The sequence below is a fragment of the Drosophila melanogaster genome, chromosome 2L, assembly GCF_000001215.4.
Source record: "Drosophila melanogaster chromosome 2L".
Taxonomy (NCBI): domain Eukaryota; kingdom Metazoa; phylum Arthropoda; class Insecta; order Diptera; family Drosophilidae; genus Drosophila; species Drosophila melanogaster.
This window is the reverse complement of record NT_033779.5, coordinates 11,981,498-12,004,167: the sequence shown is the minus strand read 5'-3', so window position 1 is coordinate 12,004,167 and position 22,670 is coordinate 11,981,498. Positions and strand designations below refer to the sequence as shown.

Sequence of the window (22,670 nt, the reverse complement as noted above, 5' to 3'; positions counted from 1 at the left end):
CGTGTATAGAGGCAATGGGTTTTCATGACTTTTTCGCCCTGGGTTTTTACATACATATTCATATGTATGGAACCCCTCACCATCAAGGTGGCGCCCTCTGTTAGCCGCTCGCCGAACCAGTCAATTTGTTTTGATTGCCCTTCGCTTTAAACAAGAATGTGTAAACGTGCACTTTGGAGCGAAAGAGAGCGATGAATTTGTTAGCTCGGCTTAAAGAGTTTCGATTATCACTAGCTTTTGCCTTAAACTGCCGCAATTTGTCAGCTTTGGCAATTTCATTGCCGGCACACACACACACACGCACACACCGGCGACCAGTCACATTGAAAACCCCTGCCATTGCGACACTAGCGTCGTCTCGCTCGCACTCTGCCGAATGCCGTTTTGCTGGCATTTGACGGCATTTCGTTGGTCTGCCCGCTCTGGGCGCCTGGTGAAAAAGAGGGAATTCACTTTTGGCGGGGTTCTCGTTTTTCCAATTTTGTCCAATCGGCCTTTGTGGGCGCTGCTCTGGGTGAATTGCCGCTCCGCCCGTCGTACGGAACGAGTCCCGTATAGCAATCGCCGCTGCTGATAAGCCAGGCGGGCGGGCATGCTGGCTATTGCTGCTGCTGATAAGGCGTCGGCTTTTTTAGGGGAGTAGTTAGTAATTTGCGTTAAATGGGCAGCACCAGCAGCAGCAGAAGCAGCAGCAAATTAATTCACAGGGTAGGCGTGGTTGCGGGCCTCCGCCCACATAAAACAAATCGTGTGCAGCAGCACGTGCCGTGTTGTGCCGTCCGGCCTAGCGGCCTTTTGCTTTCGGAACAAAAGTTCCAATTCCGATTGCGAACGAGCTGCGAATTTCGACAACGGCGACAAGCGATTCGCTCCGGCTGCCCATTAATGGAGAGCTGGGGTCGGTCCACAGGCAACACCACACACACGCGACTTGGCAGGTGGGGACGTGCACCGGTCCGTGGTGGTGGCGGACTTTTTCAGACACGTTCGGTTTTCGGTTCGGTTTCCACCAGGCGACCAGAAAGTTTAGCTGCCTTGCTGGCTCATCGCGCAAACCAGCCGTCGTTCGCTGGGAAACGTCAGCTGCCGCCTACAGTGGGCTGCTTTAAGCGAAATGTGGTTAGAAATGCAAAGCGTACAATGGGCTAGTTCTTATCAAAAAAATTGATTTCTCCACCTTGTCGTTAGCGATAAATTTTTATATGTCGGCTCATAACCACCCATTATCCATTGTTCTTAACCATGCTTTACTATACATTAAAGAAAGAATATATATGATAGGTATTAATTTTTACTATAATTAAAAATTATTATAGTTTTACTAATGATACTAAGAATATTTTCGAAGAAATATAAATTGTGTTATTATTTAGTTTATTTACTTTAATTTGTACTAACATAAGAAACGGTAATTCAGCTTTAAAGTAAGTTGATAGGATTTAAAATCATAGTTTTCAAAGAATTTTAACGTTTTGAGACTTAACTTAACTTAAGTGAAATAACTTTGCACATAAAAACGACTTAATTGCTAAGCATGCCTAATGGTTGTGGCATTGTTAACTTAGATTTGCGATCTGTGAATAGAGGAAAGGTTATAAGGCTATGCACTTTGTACCCGTTGACTTTGAAAGAATGAAGTTCATCTTTTATTTATACTCGTTGGAAAAATTGTGAATAGCAAAAAACAAAATTCAGAGAAAATAAAGGCGAATGAAATTTTATATCAAGAAATTTTAATTAAATGATTATTAATTTACAAATGATTAAATGAACAATTTTCGATATCAAAGCGTTTTTATTTATAAAAGATATTATATGGAAGGGTATTTAATAGTTATATATATTTCTTAGCCCTTTTTTTTGGTATTTTTTGTGTGGTCGCCGTGCGGTCATACTGACCCAATCAGGTGAAAGCGACTTCGGAATTATCGCGCTACAGGGCGATAAGACTGTGACGACTGATTAGTTAACCAGCGGCGATCGGCAAGGTGAAAGTTCACACATCTCCGCTCCAACATGTCAGCAAAGGCAGTGTCCAAGTCCAGCAAACCAGGCGCTTCCAAGGAGCCGTCGGCGGTCACTAAATTGTACCTGTTTGCGTACAACGCCGGCCAGGTGGTCGGATGGAGCTACATCCTGTGGCAGCTGGTCAACTACTACATATTGCAGGGTCCGGAGTTCCGTGCCCAGGTGACGTTGTGGGAGTATACTCGGCTGGCCGTGATCATCTTCCAGAATGCCGCGTTCGTGGAGATACTCAATGCTTCTTTTGGATTGGTCAAGTCGAACCCGGTGGTCACTGGCTTCCAGGTGTTCAGCCGCATGATGGTGGTCGTCGGCGTGGTGATGGCCACGCCTACTGGAAAGGTTTCACCCGGTCTGCCCATCGCCCTGCTGGCCTGGGCCATCACTGAGATCATCCGATATGGATATTACGCTCTGAACATCGTCAAGGTGGTGCCGCATTTTGTGGTGTTCCTGCGCTACACCACATTCATTGTCCTGTATCCCATCGGCGTGACTGGGGAGCTGCTGTGCTTCTGGTGGGCCCAGAGCTATGCCCGTGAGAACAGCGTGTGGAGTGTGGTGATGCCCAACAAGTGGAACGCCACCTTCTCGTATTTTGGATTCCTGTGGATCGTCATGCTCGGCTACATCCCCATCTTCCCGCAGTTGTACTTGCACATGTTCGCCCAGCGCCGTAAGATCCTGGGCGGTGGATCCAGCGGCTCACCCCAGAAGAAGGCCAACTGAACCTTGACCAGCGGCGAATGCAAATTATTGCATCATTTGCATATCATTGGCCGTCGCACTTTGAGCCGTTTTCGCTTTTTGGGGTCTCTCTTGCCTCACCTCTTACACAAGCACATTCGTTCGGACTAAGCTTAGTTATAAGTGGTTTTGTGTACAAATAAACCTAGATACTCTTCCAACAAATTTATTTTCCCTTCGCTTTCAAAGTGTGGTGTAACAGTAACGGCTTAAATATTAGTACATTAATGCTGCGACCATTGGATGGTCTTTAGGTCGATGCCCTCTTGGACCATCTCCCACAGCGGCGACATCTCGCGCAGTCGCTCCACATGCTTGATGCACTTATCGGCGGTGTAGTCCACCTCCTCGACGGTGGTAAAGCGCCCGATGCCAAAGCGTATGGAGCTGTGGGCAAGATCCTCGTCGGTGCCGATGGCACGCAGAACATAGGAGGGCTCCAGGGAGGCGGAGGTGCAGGCGGACCCACTGCTCAGGGCCACGTCCTTAAGAGCCATCAGTAGTGACTCGCCCTCGACATAGGCAAACGACAAATTCAGGCAACCATTGTATGTGGCTTTGGCATCACCATTCCTGATGACATGCGGCAAGGCACTTGAAATCCTGTCCAGCAGGCGATTGGATAGAAAGTCCACCCATTTCTTGTCGTAGTCCATCTCACGCAAAGAAAGTTCCGCAGCAGCTCCCAATCCCACGGCGAGCGGGGCTGGAACCGTTCCGCTCCTTAGGCCACGCTCCTGGCCGCCGCCACTTTGGATGGGCTCGAGGCGAACCCTCGGCCTTCGTCGGACATACAGGGCGCCTACACCCTTTGGGCCGTAGATTTTGTGGCCGGATATAGACATCAGGTCAATGTTCATGGCGTTAACGTCCAGCGGGACCTTTCCCACCGCCTGAGCGGCATCCGTGTGAAAGAATACTCGGCGAGACCGGCACAGTTTGCCAATCTCATCGACGGGTTGCCGTACGCCGATTTCGTTATTCACCGTCATAATGGACACCAGCGAGGTCTCCGATGTGATGGTTTCCTCCAGTTGCTGGAGGTCGATGAGTCCGTTGGCCAGCACTGGCAGGTACGTGACTTTAAAGCCCTCGTTCTCTAAAGCACGACAAGAGTCCAGCACGCACTTGTGCTCCGTCTGGGTGGTGATCACGTGTCGCTTCTTAGTGCCGTAGAAACGGGCAACACCCTTTACTGCGATATTATTCGACTCGGTGGCGCCGGATGTGAAGATGATCTCCTTGGGATCGGCGCCAATCAGGGTGGCCACCTGCTCGCGGGCCTTTTCTACAGCGGACTCTGTTTCCCAACCGTAGGCGTGGGTACGGGAGTGGGGATTTCCGTAGAAATTGGTCAGATAGGGGAGCATAGCGTCCAATACACGTGGGTCCATTGGAGTGGTGGCCTGGGCATCCAGGTAAAGTGGTCTACCCTCGGTCTGTTCGTTCTTTATGTTGAATCGCACCTGTCTCTCCCGGAATTCTACGAACGAATACGATTTTGGTAAGCGGTAACTGTGCATCTTGGAGGATCCGCTTACCTTTGGATGTGGCGGCTGGTTTAGCCGCTGTCCTGGAGGAGGTGGCCTCGTGTCTAACCACATTGGCTAATGCATTCGTCGCCCGGGAGCGGAGGACCTGCGCCTGGATGCGTCCCAGCACTTTTTGCATTCTGATGGAATCCTAGAAATTCTGGTGTTAAAATTCGTTATCACGGATTTCACAATCAGTGGGACCGTATTCGGCGGCACGAGATATACCAAAGGACTCCGGAATTCACTTTAAAATTATCTGATTCGATTATGCAGAAGCAAGTTTCTGAATTTCTTTGAACATATGAAAAATGAATAGCATCTGTGCAAGAAACCAATATTTTTCAGATATATTCGCACTTAATGTATAATTTACAAGGAACTATATTTTCAAAAACCAGTTTTCATCTTAAATATGTTTGCTTACAAAATTATCTTAATCATTCAGCGAACTTAAGTTACGAATTCACGAAATTGCGCGCATAGGCACGGTATATTTTTCTCAGTGAGCCATAAAATACTCAAAGAATACTCAATACGCAAAGTAAGACAATTATAAACAAAAGTACAAAAGTTGAAGCAGTTTTGAAATAATAAATATAGGAAATAGGCAAAAATTAAAATCAAATTTAAATATGGTTGTCTGCCGGTTCTTTCAACAAGGCTCCTGCCGCTATGGCGCAAAGTGCAACAACGAGCATTTCGATGTTAAGTGAGTACATTGATATTAAAACTATGCAGATGAACTAATAACTTAATTATTTTAGGCAATATCTCAAAGCCGACATGGAATCCAGCCTCAATGGCAAGATGTGGCCTTTGTCCGCCTACGGACCCTTTAAGGACAAAGCGAATTTCCCCAACTTTATTCAGGACCAATCCTTCGAGGAGGTGCGGTTCATGTGTTACGAGGCCAAACGACAAAACCAATTCGAACAGTTCAGCCAACAGTTTAACCGTGAGGTCCTAGAGGCTAACAACAAGATGAAGACCATGCTTCAGATGTCGCCGCAGGTCCTGGAAATGATGATCAAGATCCACGAGACGCCGGAGGGCGGCACTGTGTCGGCTGCCCCTCAGCAGTCCAGTAATCCCTTCGCTGCAGCAGCTCCGGCTGCCGCCAATACATCTGCATCCATTTTTGGAAAGCCCACGCTGAGTGCGGGAAATATATTTGGGAATGCCACAAGCCAAGCCAGCAACACCAATAGCATTTTCGGCGGAACGATTAGCAATGCCAATGCAAGGAATAGCATTTTTGGTGTAGGAGCTGCGGCAACAGGTGCACAAAGTGTCTTTGGACAGCCACAGCAGCAACAGCTGCAGCCTGCTGCACAAGCTTTCCAAGGGGGCAACATTTTCGCCCAGGCGCAGGTTCAGGTGCAAGCTCAGCCAGTGAATCCTAATCCTTTCGGTGGTTTCCAACAGCAGCAGCAGCAACCGCAGTCGACGGGAATCTTTGGCCAAGCCGCAAGCCAAAATATGGGCGGAATGTTTACTCAGGCTTCTCAGCAACTACAACAGCAGCAGCAGGCAGCTGCCTCCGGATTATTTGCTCAAGCAGCAGCATCTGCATTCCCTAATCAACAACAGATGCAGCAGCAGCAACAGATGCAGCAGCAGCAACAGATGCAACAGCAACAAATGCATCAGCAGCAGCAGATGCAATAGCAACAAATGCAGCAGCAACAACAATTTCAAATGCAACAGCAACAGCAAATGATGCAGCAGCAGCAGCAGCAGCAAGCTCAACCGACCAACGAAATCCAGTCCTCAGTTTACAGTCGCATGGAGGATCTCAACGAGCAGGAAATCGAAGCATTCAAGGCGGATCAATTTCTACCAGGTGCCTTGCCATTCAAACCGCCTCCACGGAATCTTTGCTGAACCAAACACTTAATGGTACACTAGCGTATAATGTATATATTTTTACAGAAGCTGATATAATAAAATAATTAGAACTTATAAGCTAATGCATCATCATATTGAGTCGTTCCATGTTTATGGAGTAGACGGCATGCGAGCCTATCAGGTTGCGATCCCGTAAGGCCAGTTGGCAGTCCTTGAGGGTGATTACTGTGCGTTCGGTGGGTTGGCTGAAAGAAACAAAACCTAAGTTTGTGTTTCACATGAAAATCTCATTATTATTCAGGAGCTTACACTTCTTCGCAGGCGGAGAGGAAGGTCACATCGTCGTTCTGTCGCCGCATAAAGTTGGCCGTATTCAGTTCCTTGTCCAGTTCCAGCGGCGTGTCGTCGACCTTCTGCCGGGTGACGGTGTTGCGCAGCGAAGGATCACGCAACGGAGCACCTACATCGTAGTAAAAGTTTCCCTCGCCGCTGGTCTTGTAGTGCTTTCGTTTCTTGATGATTGCCGATAGTAGATCCTTGAGCAGAACTTGCACGGCCATGGCAACGTACTCGGCGACATTGTCGTCCACGGAGACAAGTCCGATTTCCCAGGCACCGATCAGAAATCGTCCCATAATGAATCCCGCGTCGGGCAGGAAAAGTTCCTGCGCGCAGTACCGCTGCGACTGAAGCTGTTGCTGTTGCTGGTCCGACGGAATACCGATCGTGGTTGGCGGACGAATGATTTGCATGTTGTCCTCGGCTACAAAGTCCAGGACGTCGCTGAGCTCAAAATTAAGGCGTTCGGCGAAGGTGCGGCAACTTCTTTTGCGCCGTTTGCTTCGGTTGCCACTACTGCTGCTGGTCTGGACGGCCGGAGGATTCTCCAGGGGAGCAAAGGCGTCGATCTTGTTGAGCAGGGCGAGCAGGAACTGATTGTGCAGGTGCAGTTTGTCAGGTGTTAGGATTTTCCGCGACTCCGCATCGAATTCCTCCTTAGTCCAACGGCTCCGAAACCAATTCTTCATGTTGGCCCGGTAACGCTCCCAGTTGTCGCCCAGAGCCACCACTAGCGCCTCCTTGGTGGCCAGAACTCTGTCGGTAAGCATTTTAGTATTGGGAATAACAACTAAACAGGAAAATCCAACTGTTTGCGAATTGCTATATAAACAAATGAATGCAGCTGATTCGAGTGACCGTTCAAAGAACGGCTGAAAATACCAGATACATTTGAGATAAAAACCGTTATTTTTGAAGAACCCTTTAAAAAAATATTGGTTTTAATCTTTAGTGTTCACAGTTTTTATTGTGTACAAGTTAGTTAGTTAAAATATAAACATTAAAGATAGAGCCCACGCCATTCACACAACATAAGATGATAATATTTGCGAAGCTATTTGATCATTAAAAAAGTAATAGAATAGAATAAATATCTTGGTTAATGTTAAAAAATTTAACATAATTTAACATAAATTGTCAATACAATGAGTATTGTATATAAATGCTACGCATAAGAACATACTTAATATTGAAGGTAAACATTACACTGAAAATAACTATGGTTACATAAATATGGTATCGGATTTAGAAGGATAAGGAAAATTCTTTTAGCCTAGAAACACTCATCCTAATTGACGCGATCCCATCGCCACACGGTGCTGTCGTCGCACACGCAAACTAAAATGGAACCGTCTTTGGAGAAGGAAGTCTGTCGGATGGTGGAGTTGCTTTTGGGATGAACCAGCTGGCTACACTTTGTTAAATTGGGATCATTGCAGTCCAATTCCCAGACAAATGTTGTGCCCAGTTGATTGCCCAAGGCCAGAATCTTTTGCCAGGCGTTGAAGGCGAAGCGTACGAACCAGATTTCCGTAGAAATTGGTCAGATAGGGGAGCATAGCGTCCAATACACGTGGGTCCATTGGAGTGGTGGCCTGGGCATCCAGGTAAAGTGGTCTACCCTCGGTCTGTTCGTTCTTTATGTTGAATCGCACCTGTCTCTCCCGGAATTCTACGAACGAATACGATTTTGGTAAGCGGTAACTGTGCATCTTGGAGGATCCGCTTACCTTTGGATGTGGCGGCTGGTTTAGCCGCTGTCCTGGAGGAGGTGGCCTCGTGTCTAACCACATTGGCTAATGCATTCGTCGCCCGGGAGCGGAGGACCTGCGCCTGGATGCGTCCCAGCACTTTTTGCATTCTGATGGAATCCTAGAAATTCTGGTGTTAAAATTCGTTATCACGGATTTCACAATCAGTGGGACCGTATTCGGCGGCACGAGATATACCAAAGGACTCCGGAATTCACTTTAAAATTATCTGATTCGATTATGCAGAAGCAAGTTTCTGAATTTCTTTGAACATATGAAAAATGAATAGCATCTGTGCAAGAAACCAATATTTTTCAGATATATTCGCACTTAATGTATAATTTACAAGGAACTATATTTTCAAAAACCAGTTTTCATCTTAAATATGTTTGCTTACAAAATTATCTTAATCATTCAGCGAACTTAAGTTACGAATTCACGAAATTGCGCGCATAGGCACGGTATATTTTTCTCAGTGAGCCATAAAATACTCAAAGAATACTCAATACGCAAAGTAAGACAATTATAAACAAAAGTACAAAAGTTGAAGCAGTTTTGAAATAATAAATATAGGAAATAGGCAAAAATTAAAATCAAATTTAAATATGGTTGTCTGCCGGTTCTTTCAACAAGGCTCCTGCCGCTATGGCGCAAAGTGCAACAACGAGCATTTCGATGTTAAGTGAGTACATTGATATTAAAACTATGCAGATGAACTAATAACTTAATTATTTTAGGCAATATCTCAAAGCCGACATGGAATCCAGCCTCAATGGCAAGATGTGGCCTTTGTCCGCCTACGGACCCTTTAAGGACAAAGCGAATTTCCCCAACTTTATTCAGGACCAATCCTTCGAGGAGGTGCGGTTCATGTGTTACGAGGCCAAACGACAAAACCAATTCGAACAGTTCAGCCAACAGTTTAACCGTGAGGTCCTAGAGGCTAACAACAAGATGAAGACCATGCTTCAGATGTCGCCGCAGGTCCTGGAAATGATGATCAAGATCCACGAGACGCCGGAGGGCGGCACTGTGTCGGCTGCCCCTCAGCAGTCCAGTAATCCCTTCGCTGCAGCAGCTCCGGCTGCCGCCAATACATCTGCATCCATTTTTGGAAAGCCCACGCTGAGTGCGGGAAATATATTTGGGAATGCCACAAGCCAAGCCAGCAACACCAATAGCATTTTCGGCGGAACGATTAGCAATGCCAATGCAAGGAATAGCATTTTTGGTGTAGGAGCTGCGGCAACAGGTGCACAAAGTGTCTTTGGACAGCCACAGCAGCAACAGCTGCAGCCTGCTGCACAAGCTTTCCAAGGGGGCAACATTTTCGCCCAGGCGCAGGTTCAGGTGCAAGCTCAGCCAGTGAATCCTAATCCTTTCGGTGGTTTCCAACAGCAGCAGCAGCAACCACAGTCGACGGGAATCTTTGGCCAAGCCGCAAGCCAAAATATGGGCGGAATGTTTACTCAGGCTTCTCAGCAACTACAACAGCAGCAGCAGGCAGCTGCCTCCGGATTATTTGCTCAAGCAGCAGCATCTGCATTCCCTAATCAACAACAGATGCAGCAGCAGCAACAGATGCAGCAGCAGCAACAGATGCAACAGCAACAAATGCATCAGCAGCAGCAGATGCAACAGCAACAAATGCAGCAGCAGCAACAACAATTTCAAATGCAACAGCAACAGCAAATGATGCAGCAGCAGCAGCAGCAAGCTCAACCGACCAACGAAATCCAGTCCTCAGTTTACAGTCGCATGGAGGATCTCAACGAGCAGGAAATCGAAGCATTCAAGGCGGATCAATTTCTACCAGGTGCCTTGCCATTCAAACCGCCTCCACGGAATTTTTGCTGAACCAAACACTTAATGGTACACTAGCGTATAATGTATATATTTTTACAGAAGCTGATATAATAAAATAATTAGAACTTATAAGCTAATGCATCATCATATTGAGTCGTTCCATGTTTATAGAGTAGACGGCATGCGAGCCTATCAGGTTGCGATCCCGTAAGGCCAGTTGGCAGTCCTTGAGGGTGATTACTGTGCGTTCGGTGGGTTGGCTGAAAGAAACAAAACCTAAGTTTGTGTTTCACATGAAAATCTCATTATTATTCAGGAGCTTACACTTCTTCGCAGGCGGAGAGGAAGGTCACATCGTCGTTCTGTCGCCGCATAAAGTTGGCCGTATTCAGTTCCTTGTCCAGTTCCAGCGGCGTGTCGTCGACCTTCTGCCGGGTGACGGTGTTGCGCAGCGAAGGATCACGCAACGGAGCACCTACATCGTAGTAAAAGTTTCCCTCGCCGCTGGTCTTGTAGTGCTTTCGTTTCTTGATGATTGCCGATAGTAGATCCTTGAGCAGAACTTGCACGGCCATGGCAACGTACTCGGCGACATTGTCGTCCACGGAGACAAGTCCGATTTCCCAGGCACCGATCAGAAATCGTCCCATAATGAATCCCGCGTCGGGCAGGAAAAGTTCCTGCGCGCAGTACCGCTGCGACTGAAGCTGTTGCTGTTGCTGGTCCGACGGAATACCGATCGTGGTTGGCGGACGAATGATTTGCATGTTGTCCTCGGCTACAAAGTCCAGGACGTCGCTGAGCTCAAAATTAAGGCGTTCGGCGAAGGTGCGGGAACTTCTTTTGCGCCGTTTGCTTCGGTTGCCACTACTGCTGCTGGTCTGGACGGCCGGAGGATTCTCCAGGGGAGCAAAGGCGTCGATCTTGTTGAGCAGGGCGAGCAGGAACTGATTGTGCAGGTGCAGTTTGTCAGGTGTTAGGATTTTCCGCGACTCCGCATCGAATTCCTCCTTAGTCCAACGGCTCCGAAACCAATTCTTCATGTTGGCCCGGTAACGCTCCCAGTTGTCGCCCAGAGCCACCACTAGCGCCTCCTTGGTGGCCAGAACTCTGTCGGTAAGCATTTTAGTAATGGGAATAACAACTAAACAGGAAAATCCAACTGTTTGCGAATTGCTATATAAACAAATGAATGCAGCTGATTCGAGTGACCGTTCAAAGAACGGCTGAAAATACCAGATACATTTGAGATAAAAACCGTTATTTTTGAAGAACCCTTTAAAAAAATATTGGTTTTAATCTTTAGTGTTCACAGTTTTTATTGTGTACAAGTTAGTTAGTTAAAATATAAACATTAAAGATAGAGCCCACGCCATTCACACAACATAAGATGATAATATTTGCGAAGCTATTTGATCATTAAAAAAGTAATAGAATAGAATAAATATCTTGGTTAATGTTAAAAAATTTAACATAATTTAACATAAATTGTCAATACAATGAGTATTGTATATAAATGCTACGCATAATAACATACTTAATATTGAAGGTAAACATTACACTGAAAATAACTATGGTTACATAAATATGGTATCGGATTTAGAAGGATAAGGAAAATTCTTTTAGCCTAGAAACACTCATCCTAATTGACGCGATCCCATCGCCACACGGTGCTGTCGTCGCACACGCAAACTAAAATGGAACCGTCTTTGGAGAAGGAAGTCTGTCGGATGGTGGAGTTGCTTTTGGGATGAACCAGCTGGCTACACTTTGTTAAATTGGGATCATTGCAGTCCAATTCCCAGACAAATGTTGTGCCCAGTTGATTGCCCAAGGCCAGAATCTTTTGCCAGGCGTTGAAGGCGAAGCGTACGAACCAGATCTCGCACATCTTGTAGTCAAAGTGATGCAGCACCGTGGTGGCCGACTCCTGTGGCTTAATCTCATGCCACGATTCTGAAAGTTTGCCCGGCTTCCAGCAAACAATTGAGTTCTCGCAGGATTTCGAAAAGACAAAGTCGCCGAACCACTGAACGCAATCCACATAATTTCGATGTATATCCCTTGTCGAGAAGTCCGGAAAGTGCTCCTTGATCGTGGGAAACGGACCCGTATTCTTGTTGGGACTAAAACCAGAGCTCAGCTCGATGGCCTCTTTTATATCGGGCTTATCCAGTCGCCAGAGCTTCAGTGAGTGATCCATTCCACTGGACATGATGCGATCACCGCGCAAATCAAAGTCCACAGACAACACTTCGTCGCGGTGTCCTTCTACGCCGCCGAAAACCGCCACACACACGTCCGACTGAATGTTCCAAAGGCGCAGGGAGTGATCCTTGCTGCCGGACAGAAGTAACTGCGGTCTAGTCGGATGAAACTTCAGCTCGTTAATGGCGTGCCCGTGACCAATGTAGTTTTTGCTGCACTGGTGCTTAACCGGATTGAATATGCGAATGACGCCGCGGTAACCAGCCGCGGCAAGCACAGGATCGCCGGTCACAGAGTCGTAGGACCAAGCGCATGTGTAGAAACTTTCATCGGTCTAACGAGGGCGTAACGATGATGTATGTAAGTAATAGCATATGATGAGTACTTACATCTGGGTCTGCGTAGACTTGCAGCAGTCGAATGCCTTCGCAGGACTCCTGTCCGGTGCTCCTCTCGCACTCATAAATGGAAACCCGATCCTTGCCAACGGTGGCGAACACCTGCGGCTGGCCTCTGTCCAGGAACGGATTGAACTGCACTCCGAAGATCTGATGGTTGTGGTCCTCGCGGACATGGGAGCTGCAATGCATCCGGGATATAAACATTATGACTTATGTTCTGCCTGGAAAAATCACACCTATATTTGTACAAGGGCTGAACCATTTTGGGTGCCTTGATCCGCCGACACAGGCGGTTCAATTTTCGTGTATTTGGCGATTTGCTTCTGGTGGTGGTCGTAGTAGTGCTGAACAAACTGGCGGTGTCCTCCCGATCCACGGAATTAACTTCGTGCTCATCATCCGGCTCCACAACATTGCAGACACTCGAGGAATTATTGCTCAGCACTGCCTCCGCTGGAGAGTGGTCAGTGGATTCGTCCTCTGCCGGTGGCTCTTCGCTCGGAGGAGATATTTCACTGGGATTCGTTTCGGTCATATCTGTTTTATTCCGGCAAACTTAAAAGCTTCTTTTGTTTACAAATTGTTTATCCCTAGAGTGACCGTCTGCAAATACTGCAGTGCAAAACAGTGTTGCCATTCTAGAGCGAAAAGACCTAAACGAACAACCCTGTTTAAATCACAATTATAATGTATTTAAAAATCTAATTTACATAATACTAGTTTGCTTAAATCTACTTCTTGGCGGCGAGCAGCTCGTCCAGGTGCGCCTCCACCTCCTTATGTGCCTTGACGCTATGTTCGGTGCGAGAGGCGGCCTCGTGGACGAAAAATCCGCGCAGTAGTTCTGCTTTTGTTTGAACAAGTTGCGCCTGCGCCTGTTGCAATTTTAGTTCGTTTGCCAACTGCGGCCCCAATTTCAATTCGGCGGTCTCCTTGAGAAGCGTGCACTTACGAGTGAGAAGCGCAACCAATTTCTCCAGACCGCTGCGATGCTCCTCCTCCAGGCGCAGAATCTCCTTTTGGTCGCAGCTTAAGTCCGCCTCCTGGCCAAAGGCGTCCGGGAACTCCTCGCGTATCCTGTCGCACAATTCGGCAATGGGTTGCAGAGTTGTGCGTAATTGAGCGGACAATTTGGTACGCACCGTCTTGCGATCCGTGTAATTCAAGGGCGGAAAACTGCTGCCGCTCGGTAGACCTGTTAGATTTCCAATGGTTATTCACTGCTTTTGGAATAAACTTGTAACGCGCCTACCAAGCACCTGCTCCTGACCAGCTCCCTCCATCTCGCCGAGTCGCGCATAACTTCCAATGGAAACCAATTTGAGGGCTCTTTTGATTTCATCACTCGGATTTGGGCCCACATCCAGGCGTCTTAGCTCGTCCAGCACTAGCTTCAGCTTGAGCACCTTCTTCAGCTCCGCATCGCGAGCCAGCCGCAAATCTTCCGAGTGTTCGGGCAAGAGCGTGGCGGATGGATCATCCATTTAGGTGGTAAAATGCTTAAATTGACCCGAAATTGATTGTTTGATTCGAATGGGCAAGCGCATGGCTGCGATACGGCAACGCTACTGAGCAACAGTGTGACCGGTAGCTACTAACGATAATATATTTTACTTATATTTTATAATGGTCACCCCAAGATTATTATTTAAAGCGCGCTAGAGAAACGAGCTAAATTCAAAAATGTTGATTACCCAAATAATTATGAAACAAATTCGAGACTATCCCATTGTGTCCACAATAAGCATTGCCGTCAGCACTGTCCTGGCCTCAGAGGTGATTTGGAAGCTGGTGCAGTGCTCGCGCAGCAAGCGAGAGAAGGCAAGCCGCGTGCACGAAGTGATCATCTTCAATGAACTGGGCGAGATCTGTGCGGCGGTGCATATGCGCAACAGCAGCATGGGATCCCAGAAACCACAAGTGTCGCCCTGCTGCAACACGCATTGTTCGCTGCGGAATGTGGCCAAGATCGTAGAGCAGATCGATCGGGCTGTATACTCCATTGACCTGGCCATATACACCTTCACCTCGCTTTTTTTGGCGGATTCAATAAAGCGGGCCCTGCAGCGCGGCGTGATTATCCGGATCATCAGCGACGGGGAGATGGTCTACTCCAAAGGTTCTCAGATCAGTATGCTGGCACAATTGGGAGTTCCAGTTCGCGTCCCCATTACCACGAACTTGATGCACAACAAATTCTGCATAATCGACGGCTTCGAGCGCGTCGAGGAGATTCGTCTGCTGAGGAAGCTCAAGTTTATGCGTCCGTGCTATAGCATCGTGATCAGCGGCTCCGTAAACTGGACGGCTCTTGGACTGGGAGGCAATTGGGAGAACTGCATTATCACAGCTGACGACAAACTCACAGCCACGTTTCAGGCGGAATTCCAACGAATGTGGCGGGCTTTTGCGAAGACCGAGGGGAGCCAAATCCAGCTCAAGTAGAAATCAATTGATTTAATGTATGACTACCAAACAGTTCCTCAGTATGCCAAATAATTATAGTTCTTATTTTCTAAGTGCCTTCAATTAAACTAAAACTTTTTAAGGCAGCTTGATCTTCACACACAAAGGAGTGCCAAATTAATTAAGCAAAACAAAAGTAATCAAAATGTATACCTAACAGTATAATCCGTATGAAATCTTTATCACTTCGATTGAGTTGACTAATTTTCAACGTGCATTTAGTTATGATCAGCTTTGACTATATATATAACTTTCTACTTTATTCATCATGTTATTGAAAGCTTTTAAGTAAATAAAAGTTAATTACAAAAAAGATTACATGTATGTATGTACAAAACATTCCGAAATATAACTGCTACAGATTTCTTTACTCTTATATAGTTTCTAAACCAAACCAACTTATCAACTATTTGTCCTGTTGCTTCAGCTTATCAGCGCGGCGCATAAATGACTCCTTTAGGCCGTTGAGTCGTTCGATTTCTGCCAGAATCTCATAATATTCCAGATAGGATACACCCGATTTCAGTAATATTTCTTGTTTTAAAGTGAGCACGCGGGCGACTTCCTTTTGCTTGCGATGCAAAGCGTTCAGTTTGAGCGAAACGGACGACTCCTTGGGCGCCTTGGACTTCTTGTCGTTCTTTGATTTCTTGGACTTCTACGGGGATCAAAATGAAATAAGTTTTAGGTCGCAAATAATTTGTTTACGTACTTTAATTTCCATTGTTTATGTGGAGATCTCCGCGTGTTAAGTTGTTATTAAGTTCGTGGTGAATGGCAAAACAAAAAATAAGAAGAAGAGTAGGCGGTGTAAGTTTAGTCATTCAAAAAGGTAATTTTAACAAAACGAATTCTAAATAAAAAGGTCCTTTTAACAAATAAAAAGTTCCGAAGTACTACATTGCGTGATAATTTAATAATTACATTCAGTTTTAATATCTTAAACAATTTCGGTGGCTTTGTGCGCGCATCACTGTGATTGGCATTTAATTTTACCGTGGCACACCTGGTATATTTCCGCTTCCCGAACTGCGGTCACACCGGCGTCTTTTTCTTGTGAAATTTTCTGTATTTTGTTGTGAAAATAATAATAAATATGGGTTCCTCGTCGTCGGGAAAGAAACACAAGAAGGACAAGAAGAACCGTCATCGCTCGCGATCGTCGGAGCGACCGCGGCGCGTCACAGAGGACGAGGATGTCACACTGGATCTCACCGACGACTCCTCGTCGCGGCACAGACACCACAAGCACAAGAAGCACAAGGAGCACCGCCACAAGCACCACAAGCAAAAGGAGCGCGAGCGCGCGAACGAGGTCATCTCCCTAGAGGAATCGGACTCGGATAGTAAGTGTTTGCCCTATATTTCACACACAAAGTGCAGGCCAGGCTCAAGGGCGATTGCCGTAGGCGGGGGATCCGGCGGAAAAGCGATATTCTGATTGACGGACCGCCCATTGCCCGGCAATTGTCTTGGTGCTGCACTTTACCATTTCCGAACGTACTAAAACCACCGTTGCGTTTCTCCATGTTTCTCCTTTTTTTCAGGTATCCCGCTGCTGATGCAGATTGTGAGTGGGAAAGCGGAGATGTGGTTGAAACGATTCGCCAGCTGTGATGATTAGACAGTTCTAACCGGTGTTCCCTATTTCCAGGTTCCGACTGCGTGGAGGTGCCGGTACAGGCGCAGGTGCAGGCGCAGGCCAAGTTGAGGGACGCCAGAGAATCGTCCAATCGTGACAAGGAGCGGGATTCTGGACGCGATCGTGAACTCCTAAGAGAAAGGGAGCGAGAACGAGATCGTGAGCGGGAGAGGGATCGGGATCGGGAAAAGGAGCGCGAACGGGAGCGTGAGAAGGAGCGTCTCAGGGAGCGGGAGGAGCGCGAGAGAGAGCGTGAGAAGGAACGTATCAGAGAACGCGAGAAAGAACGCCTTAGGGAGCGCGAGAGGGAGCGGGAACGCGAACGTGTACGGGAGCTCACAGCTCCTCCACCACCCCAAATCTCCAAGCATGCCGAATATGAGTCTAGGCGAGAGCGTGAGATCGAACGGGAACGGGACGCCCGCAAGCGATCTGGCAGAGAACGTGAAAGGGAACGTAATAGGGAACGGTCCCGATCCCAGTCGCCAGCATCGTCGTCGCGTAAACCAGCCACTAAGGAACGCGAACCATCGTCTCGTTCCTTCTCGCCAATACCAGAAAACGGAGCCGGCGATGTCCTGTCCATTACGGAGACGAACAAACTTCGCGCCAAGCTGGGTCTGAAGCCACTCGAAGTTGATAGTGGTCCCAGCAAGGCAGGCCCTCCGCCTGGAAGCAGTAGTCAAGGCGAGATCAAAAAACCCCATGGCGAGGCCGATCTCTCCTCGTACAAGGATGAGTGGGGCGAGTTCTTGCACAAGCCGGCCGACAATCTAAAGGAGAAAAGGGAGGCAGAGAAGCTGCGCGAGAAACTCAAACAGCGCAAGGAGAAACGATTCTTAGAGGAGCGCCTGGCTCGCATCAAAACACTGGGAGAGTCTGATGAGGAAACTGACAATGTGTCCAAGTGGGTGGACAAGAACAAGCGGGTTGTCAACGAACGCGAGGAGGCGATGCGTAAGGTATGTAATTAGTCTTTCACCCTTTATATTGTTGTAAAAAACCTTTCCTTTCCTTAGGCCAAAGAGTTGGAGGAACTGGATGAGGCCTTTGGTGTTTCGGAGATTCTCGAGCAAGAGAAAACCAAAGCTCGTCAGCGAGCATATGGCGATAGCAATCTAAAGGGCCTGCGTGTGGATCATGATATGGATGATTTCGGCGAAGGACGCACTGTTATTCTAACTCTTAAGGATCAAGATGTGCTTAACGAGGAGGAAGGCGACACTCTAGTCAATGTTAACATGGTCGACGAAGAGCGCTATAAGAAGAATGTGGCCAACAAGAAGCAGAATCCGCTCAGTTATGGTTATAACGTATACGAGGAGCAGTACGATGAATTGGGCAATCCCATCGAACGTTCAGTGCTGGAGAAGTACGATGATGAAATGGAAGGTCAGCCGAAAAAGCGCAAGAACTTTGTGATTGGTGAGAATATGGATGAGGAGCGGGAGCACAGACGCAAGCTCCTGGAGATTAAGACCAAATTAGCCGGCAAGCGTTTGGAAACCTTGGAGGACACCAATCTGCAGCTAGCATCGGACACTTACAGTGCAGAAGAGTTGGCCAAGTATGTTTTTAATCACAAAATGAATTACAGTTTTAATGCAAATACGTTTATTAAATTCCAGATTTAAAAAGCCAAAGAAAAAGGTTAAGAAACTTCGGCAGAAACTTAAAGCCGAGGATCTTGCGCCTTTGGCGATGGGCGAAGCATCAGGTTCTTCAGACTTTGGTAGTCGAGGTGGACGTTATCGTGATCACGAAGATGCGGAAATGGAAGAGTTTAAACCCCAAATAAAAGTGGAAGTAGAGGATGATGATTTGGAACGTGTACTTGCCAAGGCTCGCAAACTAAAACAAAAGGAGAATATCATCAAGAAGCCTTTGCCCGTCGACTTCGAAAGTATACAGCGGGAGATAAAACCCGAACATGTGGAGGACACCGCATCAGGTGTGGTCCTTACCGGCGTCGATGGCAACATTGTCTTGAACGCCACAGCTGAGTTTTGCCGCACTCTGGGTGACATTCCCACGTACGGTATGGCGGGCAACCGTAATGAGGACTCCAATGACATGATGGACTTTGACAAGACCGAACAGCCGGAGGAGCATATGGAAACACATACCGATGAGCCTGCCCTGAGTCACGGCACCTGGAATTCGGTCAATCCCGATGAAGTCATGCAGCCCGCCGATTTGGATAATCTGGGTGAAGACCTGGAAGATCGTGCCATTCTAGACGAGGAGCCCGATGTGGGAGCTGGTGTAGCGAATGCTCTGCGATTGGCGCTGTCCAAGGGTTACCTTGAAAAGGAGGAAAAGAACAGACCTAGCAACACAAAAATGGCCCATCTGCAGGCCAAGAACTATTCCATTGAGGATAAAGCGGCTGGGTATGTTGTTGTGGTAGTTAAACAAGCAAACTTATGTTAATATGGTATTTTTTTAGTGAGGACGAGAAGGTTGGCCGTCGCGATCGCTTCCACTTTGGACCGATTACAGACTTTAAGGACAAGGAGACCTTCAAGCCCAATGTCAAGTTGGATTATATCGATGACAATGGCCGCATATTGAACCTCAAAGAGGCTTTCCGCTACTTGTCACATAAGTTCCATGGCAAGGGGCCCGGCAAGAATAAGATTGAGAAGCGTCTCAAGAAAATGGAGCAGGATGGGGTGAGTTGGTCATTAATCTAAGATGTTGGGCATAAATAAATGGGTAACTTTGTTTCTTCCAGCTAATGAAAACCATGAGTTCGACAGACACACCCTTGGGCACACTGACCATGTTGCAGCAGAAGCAAAAGGAGACGAAGACCGCTTACGTGGTGCTCAGTGGCAACAACAAAAATGTACCAGGTGTCAGTGGCTCCGCAATAGCCAAATTTAAGTAGAGAAGGGCGCAGGAAAGACTAGCAATTTAATTAACAAGATATACACAACCAAATGCAATAGACACTTCCTAATCCGCGTACTAAATACTTAAGTTTAATACCACAACATATGCATCCGGCTCAAATATGTAATTTTCTTCATATTTATTCAAATACACTTTGGATTTATCTTAAAAAGCTAATCTCAATGGGAGGATCTTCATTTTGGCGGGTCACTGAAAGGAAGAAAAGTAAGTAATCAGGATTATGGCCAATGTCACATTGTGTACTTACAGTTAAAGGATCTGCCAAGGATGGTTCGCTTCTGGCCTTGGGCCATCTTAAAGCCCTTACCAATCCTGTCGTAACACGAAATTTCAGAGTGTCTGCTTTTAAATCGAAGTGTACATTTAGCATGCTGCCCGTATGGAATAGAGTTGATAAAGACTTCTTCAACATTTGGCGGCGTCAAAGATATACCGAAAAACATCAAAAATTGATCGTCATCAGTACGCCCGAAATCCAAGCCACCGTAACCGAAGATCAGAGCTTGAAGGAAACCACCAATGCCGGTTAGGAAGTTCGCCGAGCCATCGTAACCAATGGGCGTTTCACTCCATACTTTAAACTCCGGCCGTACGTAGCTCTTGTAGCCACGTTCGAAATACTCATTTGCCAGAGTTAGCTGAAGGTTTCGTAGATAGTTGGCTGCGAACATGGACCACGTCATTGCTGGACCAGATTCACGGGTTACATTTGCGTAAAACCGTAGATCATTAATGTGTGTGGAGCTTTAGCAGGAAGCAGTGGGGTTATTAAATGGATACTATCTATATTATGCATGAATCTTACCTTTTATCGAAATTCAAGGGGTATCCAAGTAGAATGGTGTCTGCCTGCTTGATAATGGTGTCGCGGACATAGCCCGCATACTCGGGATGATAGTTTAGGCTCTCATCGCGTAGAATCACCAAACCATCGCTGACCTCGCGCCATTTCTCCAAACGTTCGGTGCTGGCATTACCACAATGTTTGGCCAACCATTCGGCAAAGTTTAGTGCAATTTTGGACACAGCATTGGTGTACACATTATCGTTAACATTCGGATGATCTTCATCGGGTCCCATGACGTTTAGCAAGTGGCATGTTTTGGTGGAATCATCACAGGTGGCTCGGCTAACGAGGAAATCGGCCACATCGGCGGTTATGGGCCATGCAGTGCCACAGGTCCATTCGCTATCGTTTGATTGGGCGAAAAATTTTTGTAGGGCAAAGGATATATCGGGGGATATATGTATCTCCTGTTCCGCCACCTCGGGACAACAGGGATTTGTGACCTCTGTGCCAGTGTACGCACTCTCCCAGGGAAATCTATAAAGTTTGTTTTTTAGCTAATTATATGAATTAAACATATTTAACAACTCACCTAGCTCCCTTATAACCAGTGGCATTTGCATGATATTTGGCTGCCTCCAGTTTTCTGCTGCGATAGCCCAGCACCTCTTTTGCATAATCCAAGCCGAATAGCGAAACTATCGGCAGCATCCAGATCTCCGTGTCCCAGAAGTTGTGCCCCTGGTAATCCGCCTCCAGATTGCCACGCCCCAAGCCAGTAGGACTTAATCCATAGAATAGTTCGTTTTTCTGATTGGTTTCCAGTGACGGAAGGGAACTTACTATATAGAATATGCCAGCATTTACAATCTGCGACAGTTCCAGAGCATCACCCTTGATTTCAATGGAGAACTCATCGTCCCAAAAACTGTTCCACGATTGCGAGTGCTTCTGGAGAAGATTATCGGAGCTCAACTGAAGCACATCCTGCAGTTCCTTTCGTGTCACACTTTCGTCTCTGTCTATGGCAATGATAACTCGATGGCTTAATTGATCCTGCCACGTGGGCCACTGCAGTTCAAGGGGTTGCTCCAAGGATTCACTGAAGAGGACAAAGATCTCCTGAGGATCTGGTTGGAACTGCTCGTTCTCAACCACCTTTGTTTGTCCGCGAAGTGTGCGGTAATTGCCGCTGGCTGAGCTGCCATTGTTGACCACCACAAAGTCGAAGGCATCACTGAAGTTACCAGCGAATTGTGTTAGCCTTAGGAACTTTGGAGCTGGAAATATGGAAAAGTTGTTATCATTAAAGTTTATATTCAATAATAAATAAGTTTACAGTTAATCCTTGAGTTTCGGCCAGCAAGTCTATTAGCCACCACTTCATAGACTAAAGCACGATTGTAGTACTTGTGCGGATAGGTTCTCTGTTCCACTGAAATCCCTAGTCCTCTGTATGTTGTGACAACCCGGAAGTAGCCATCTCGTAGATTCATCTCGTAGCTGGTTCCATTTACCACATCGCTGTCAGTGGCACAACCGAACCGATCACAAGCTTCCGTGCTGATATTTATCCAGTTGGGAATGCGAGCACGCTTGCTGTTTCCGCCGGCTCCGTTGTAGACTCCATTCATAAAGATCGCATCTCCGAAGATCGTGTATCCCACGTGGCCATTGCCCAGGGTGGGCATAAAATTCAGGTCCGAGGGAAGACTGTAATAATTATGCCATAATACGTTTAGTAAGTATTTTCATCATTGGATTTGACTGCAAAAGTATCTGAAAATAACTGCTAGAAGTTTTTTGAATTCTGTAGTTAGCGCATTTCTTATAGATGATATACTTAGCTAGCTTAGTCACTTGTAACTCATAATATATACTAATTATATATTATATATATTATATTATTATACAGTAATTCAACCAGTTTTTTCAGAATCTATCCTAAATAGGTCCCTTAGTTTTTCTACCTGTGTGTTTTGAGGAGATACGTTTCCGGCGTTTCAGCCAAGCAACTCTGGAAAAGCGCTATTAAACCGATGAAAACAATACTTTTCCGCATATTTTCACGATCTACTAAGCAGCGAGGTCCGAACTATACTGATTTCCTTTCTTTCCTCGACTAGTTGCAATTTCCATGAGTGTGATAAGAACGCTGATAATATATGTATTAGATTTAATCTTTGCGGGGTGGAA

The 22,670-nt window shown here is 46.7% G+C and overlaps 13 protein-coding genes across 20 annotated transcripts; 5 read left to right on the top strand and 8 right to left on the bottom strand.

Moving 5' to 3' along the window:
* Positions 1–1,901: 1,901 nt before the first annotated feature.
* Hacd1 (3-hydroxyacyl-CoA dehydratase 1) lies at positions 1,902–2,934 on the top strand. The gene has a single exon (NM_135690.3). It carries the CDS (start codon positions 2,017–2,019, stop codon positions 2,752–2,754), a length of 738 nt encoding a protein of 245 aa, NP_609534.1. The 5' UTR covers positions 1,902–2,016; the 3' UTR covers positions 2,755–2,934.
* On the bottom strand, positions 2,924–4,514 carry Nfs1 (Nfs1 cysteine desulfurase). Its single transcript, NM_135689.2, has 2 exons — positions 4,314–4,514; positions 2,924–4,255 (listed from the first exon to the last, which is right to left on the bottom strand). Exons 1-2 carry the CDS (start codon positions 4,441–4,443, stop codon positions 2,997–2,999), a joined length of 1,389 nt encoding a protein of 462 aa, NP_609533.1. The 5' UTR covers positions 4,444–4,514; the 3' UTR covers positions 2,924–2,996.
* Positions 4,515–4,827: 313 nt separating this feature from the next.
* On the top strand, positions 4,828–6,268 carry CG18787 (uncharacterized protein). The gene is given in 2 exon segments (NM_144407.3): positions 4,828–5,016; positions 5,072–6,268. Coding segments are annotated over 2 exon segments (1,197 nt in total). The 5' UTR covers positions 4,828–4,939; the 3' UTR covers positions 6,192–6,268.
* Ada1-1 (transcriptional Adaptor 1-1) lies at positions 6,203–7,359 on the bottom strand. Of its 2 annotated transcripts, none has more exons than NM_164984.3 (2): positions 6,465–7,359; positions 6,203–6,400 (listed from the first exon to the last, which is right to left on the bottom strand). In NM_164984.3, the coding sequence occupies exons 1-2, from the start codon at positions 7,262–7,264 to the stop codon at positions 6,274–6,276; spliced, it is 927 nt and encodes a 308-aa protein (NP_723707.1). In that variant the 5' UTR covers positions 7,265–7,359; the 3' UTR covers positions 6,203–6,273. The 2 variants fall into 2 exon arrangements, with proteins under 2 accessions (NP_723707.1, NP_001285858.1); NM_001298929.1 differs by having other exon boundaries at positions 6,465–7,334.
* Positions 7,360–7,444: 85 nt separating this feature from the next.
* Qtzl (Quetzalcoatl) lies at positions 7,445–8,428 on the bottom strand. Of its 2 annotated transcripts, none has more exons than NM_001273472.2 (2): positions 8,225–8,428; positions 7,445–8,166 (listed from the first exon to the last, which is right to left on the bottom strand). In NM_001273472.2, the coding sequence occupies exons 1-2, from the start codon at positions 8,352–8,354 to the stop codon at positions 7,925–7,927; spliced, it is 372 nt and encodes a 123-aa protein (NP_001260401.1). In that variant the 5' UTR covers positions 8,355–8,428; the 3' UTR covers positions 7,445–7,924. The 2 variants fall into 2 exon arrangements, with proteins under 2 accessions (NP_001260401.1, NP_723706.1); NM_164983.3 differs by having other exon boundaries at positions 7,699–8,166.
* A 307-nt stretch (positions 8,429–8,735) lies between these two features.
* On the top strand, positions 8,736–10,179 carry CG18789 (uncharacterized protein). Its single transcript, NM_164981.3, has 2 exons — positions 8,736–8,927; positions 8,983–10,179. Exons 1-2 carry the CDS (start codon positions 8,851–8,853, stop codon positions 10,100–10,102), a joined length of 1,197 nt encoding a protein of 398 aa, NP_723704.1. The 5' UTR covers positions 8,736–8,850; the 3' UTR covers positions 10,103–10,179.
* Ada1-2 (transcriptional Adaptor 1-2) lies at positions 10,114–11,266 on the bottom strand. The gene is made up of 2 exons (NM_164980.3): positions 10,376–11,266; positions 10,114–10,311 (listed from the first exon to the last, which is right to left on the bottom strand). Exons 1-2 carry the CDS (start codon positions 11,173–11,175, stop codon positions 10,185–10,187), a joined length of 927 nt encoding a protein of 308 aa, NP_723703.1. The 5' UTR covers positions 11,176–11,266; the 3' UTR covers positions 10,114–10,184.
* A 53-nt stretch (positions 11,267–11,319) lies between these two features.
* Positions 11,320–13,241, bottom strand: escl. Of its 2 annotated transcripts, none has more exons than NM_164979.2 (3): positions 12,897–13,241; positions 12,649–12,838; positions 11,320–12,593 (listed from the first exon to the last, which is right to left on the bottom strand). In NM_164979.2, exons 1-3 carry the CDS (start codon positions 13,193–13,195, stop codon positions 11,694–11,696), a joined length of 1,389 nt encoding a protein of 462 aa, NP_723702.1. In that variant the 5' UTR covers positions 13,196–13,241; the 3' UTR covers positions 11,320–11,693. The 2 variants fall into 2 exon arrangements, with proteins under 2 accessions (NP_723702.1, NP_001285857.1); NM_001298928.1 differs by having other exon boundaries at positions 11,597–12,593.
* dgt2 (dim gamma-tubulin 2) lies at positions 13,189–14,232 on the bottom strand. Of its 2 annotated transcripts, none has more exons than NM_001298927.1 (2): positions 13,913–14,232; positions 13,189–13,855 (listed from the first exon to the last, which is right to left on the bottom strand). In NM_001298927.1, the coding sequence occupies exons 1-2, from the start codon at positions 14,142–14,144 to the stop codon at positions 13,392–13,394; spliced, it is 696 nt and encodes a 231-aa protein (NP_001285856.1). In that variant the 5' UTR covers positions 14,145–14,232; the 3' UTR covers positions 13,189–13,391. The 2 variants fall into 2 exon arrangements, with proteins under 2 accessions (NP_001285856.1, NP_609531.1); NM_135687.5 differs by having other exon boundaries at positions 13,334–13,855.
* Positions 14,233–14,285: 53 nt separating this feature from the next.
* On the top strand, positions 14,286–15,433 carry zuc (zucchini). The gene has a single exon (NM_135686.3). It carries the CDS (start codon positions 14,344–14,346, stop codon positions 15,103–15,105), a length of 762 nt encoding a protein of 253 aa, NP_609530.1. The 5' UTR covers positions 14,286–14,343; the 3' UTR covers positions 15,106–15,433.
* CG34163 (uncharacterized protein) lies at positions 15,367–15,898 on the bottom strand. 2 transcript variants are annotated; one of them, NM_001103680.2, is made up of 2 exons: positions 15,839–15,898; positions 15,367–15,784 (listed from the first exon to the last, which is right to left on the bottom strand). In NM_001103680.2, the coding sequence occupies exons 1-2, from the start codon at positions 15,848–15,850 to the stop codon at positions 15,533–15,535; spliced, it is 264 nt and encodes an 87-aa protein (NP_001097150.1). In that variant the 5' UTR covers positions 15,851–15,898; the 3' UTR covers positions 15,367–15,532. The 2 variants fall into 2 exon arrangements, with proteins under 2 accessions (NP_001097150.1, NP_001260400.1); NM_001273471.1 differs by having other exon boundaries at positions 15,367–15,781.
* Positions 15,899–16,128: 230 nt separating this feature from the next.
* CG6686 (uncharacterized protein) lies at positions 16,129–19,841 on the top strand. Of its 3 annotated transcripts, none has more exons than NM_164978.3 (7): positions 16,129–16,472; positions 16,674–16,696; positions 16,781–17,730; positions 17,788–18,335; positions 18,397–19,161; positions 19,218–19,443; positions 19,506–19,841. In NM_164978.3, exons 1-3 carry the CDS (start codon positions 16,223–16,225, stop codon positions 16,835–16,837), a joined length of 330 nt encoding a protein of 109 aa, NP_723701.1. In that variant the 5' UTR covers positions 16,129–16,222; the 3' UTR covers positions 16,838–17,730; positions 17,788–18,335; positions 18,397–19,161; positions 19,218–19,443; positions 19,506–19,841.
* Positions 19,788–22,577, bottom strand: CG16965 (uncharacterized protein). The gene is made up of 6 exons (NM_135684.5): positions 22,445–22,577; positions 21,814–22,187; positions 21,067–21,754; positions 20,493–21,011; positions 19,935–20,431; positions 19,788–19,876 (listed from the first exon to the last, which is right to left on the bottom strand). Exons 1-6 carry the CDS (start codon positions 22,534–22,536, stop codon positions 19,827–19,829), a joined length of 2,220 nt encoding a protein of 739 aa, NP_609528.3. The 5' UTR covers positions 22,537–22,577; the 3' UTR covers positions 19,788–19,826.
* Positions 22,578–22,670: the final 93 nt, after the last annotated feature.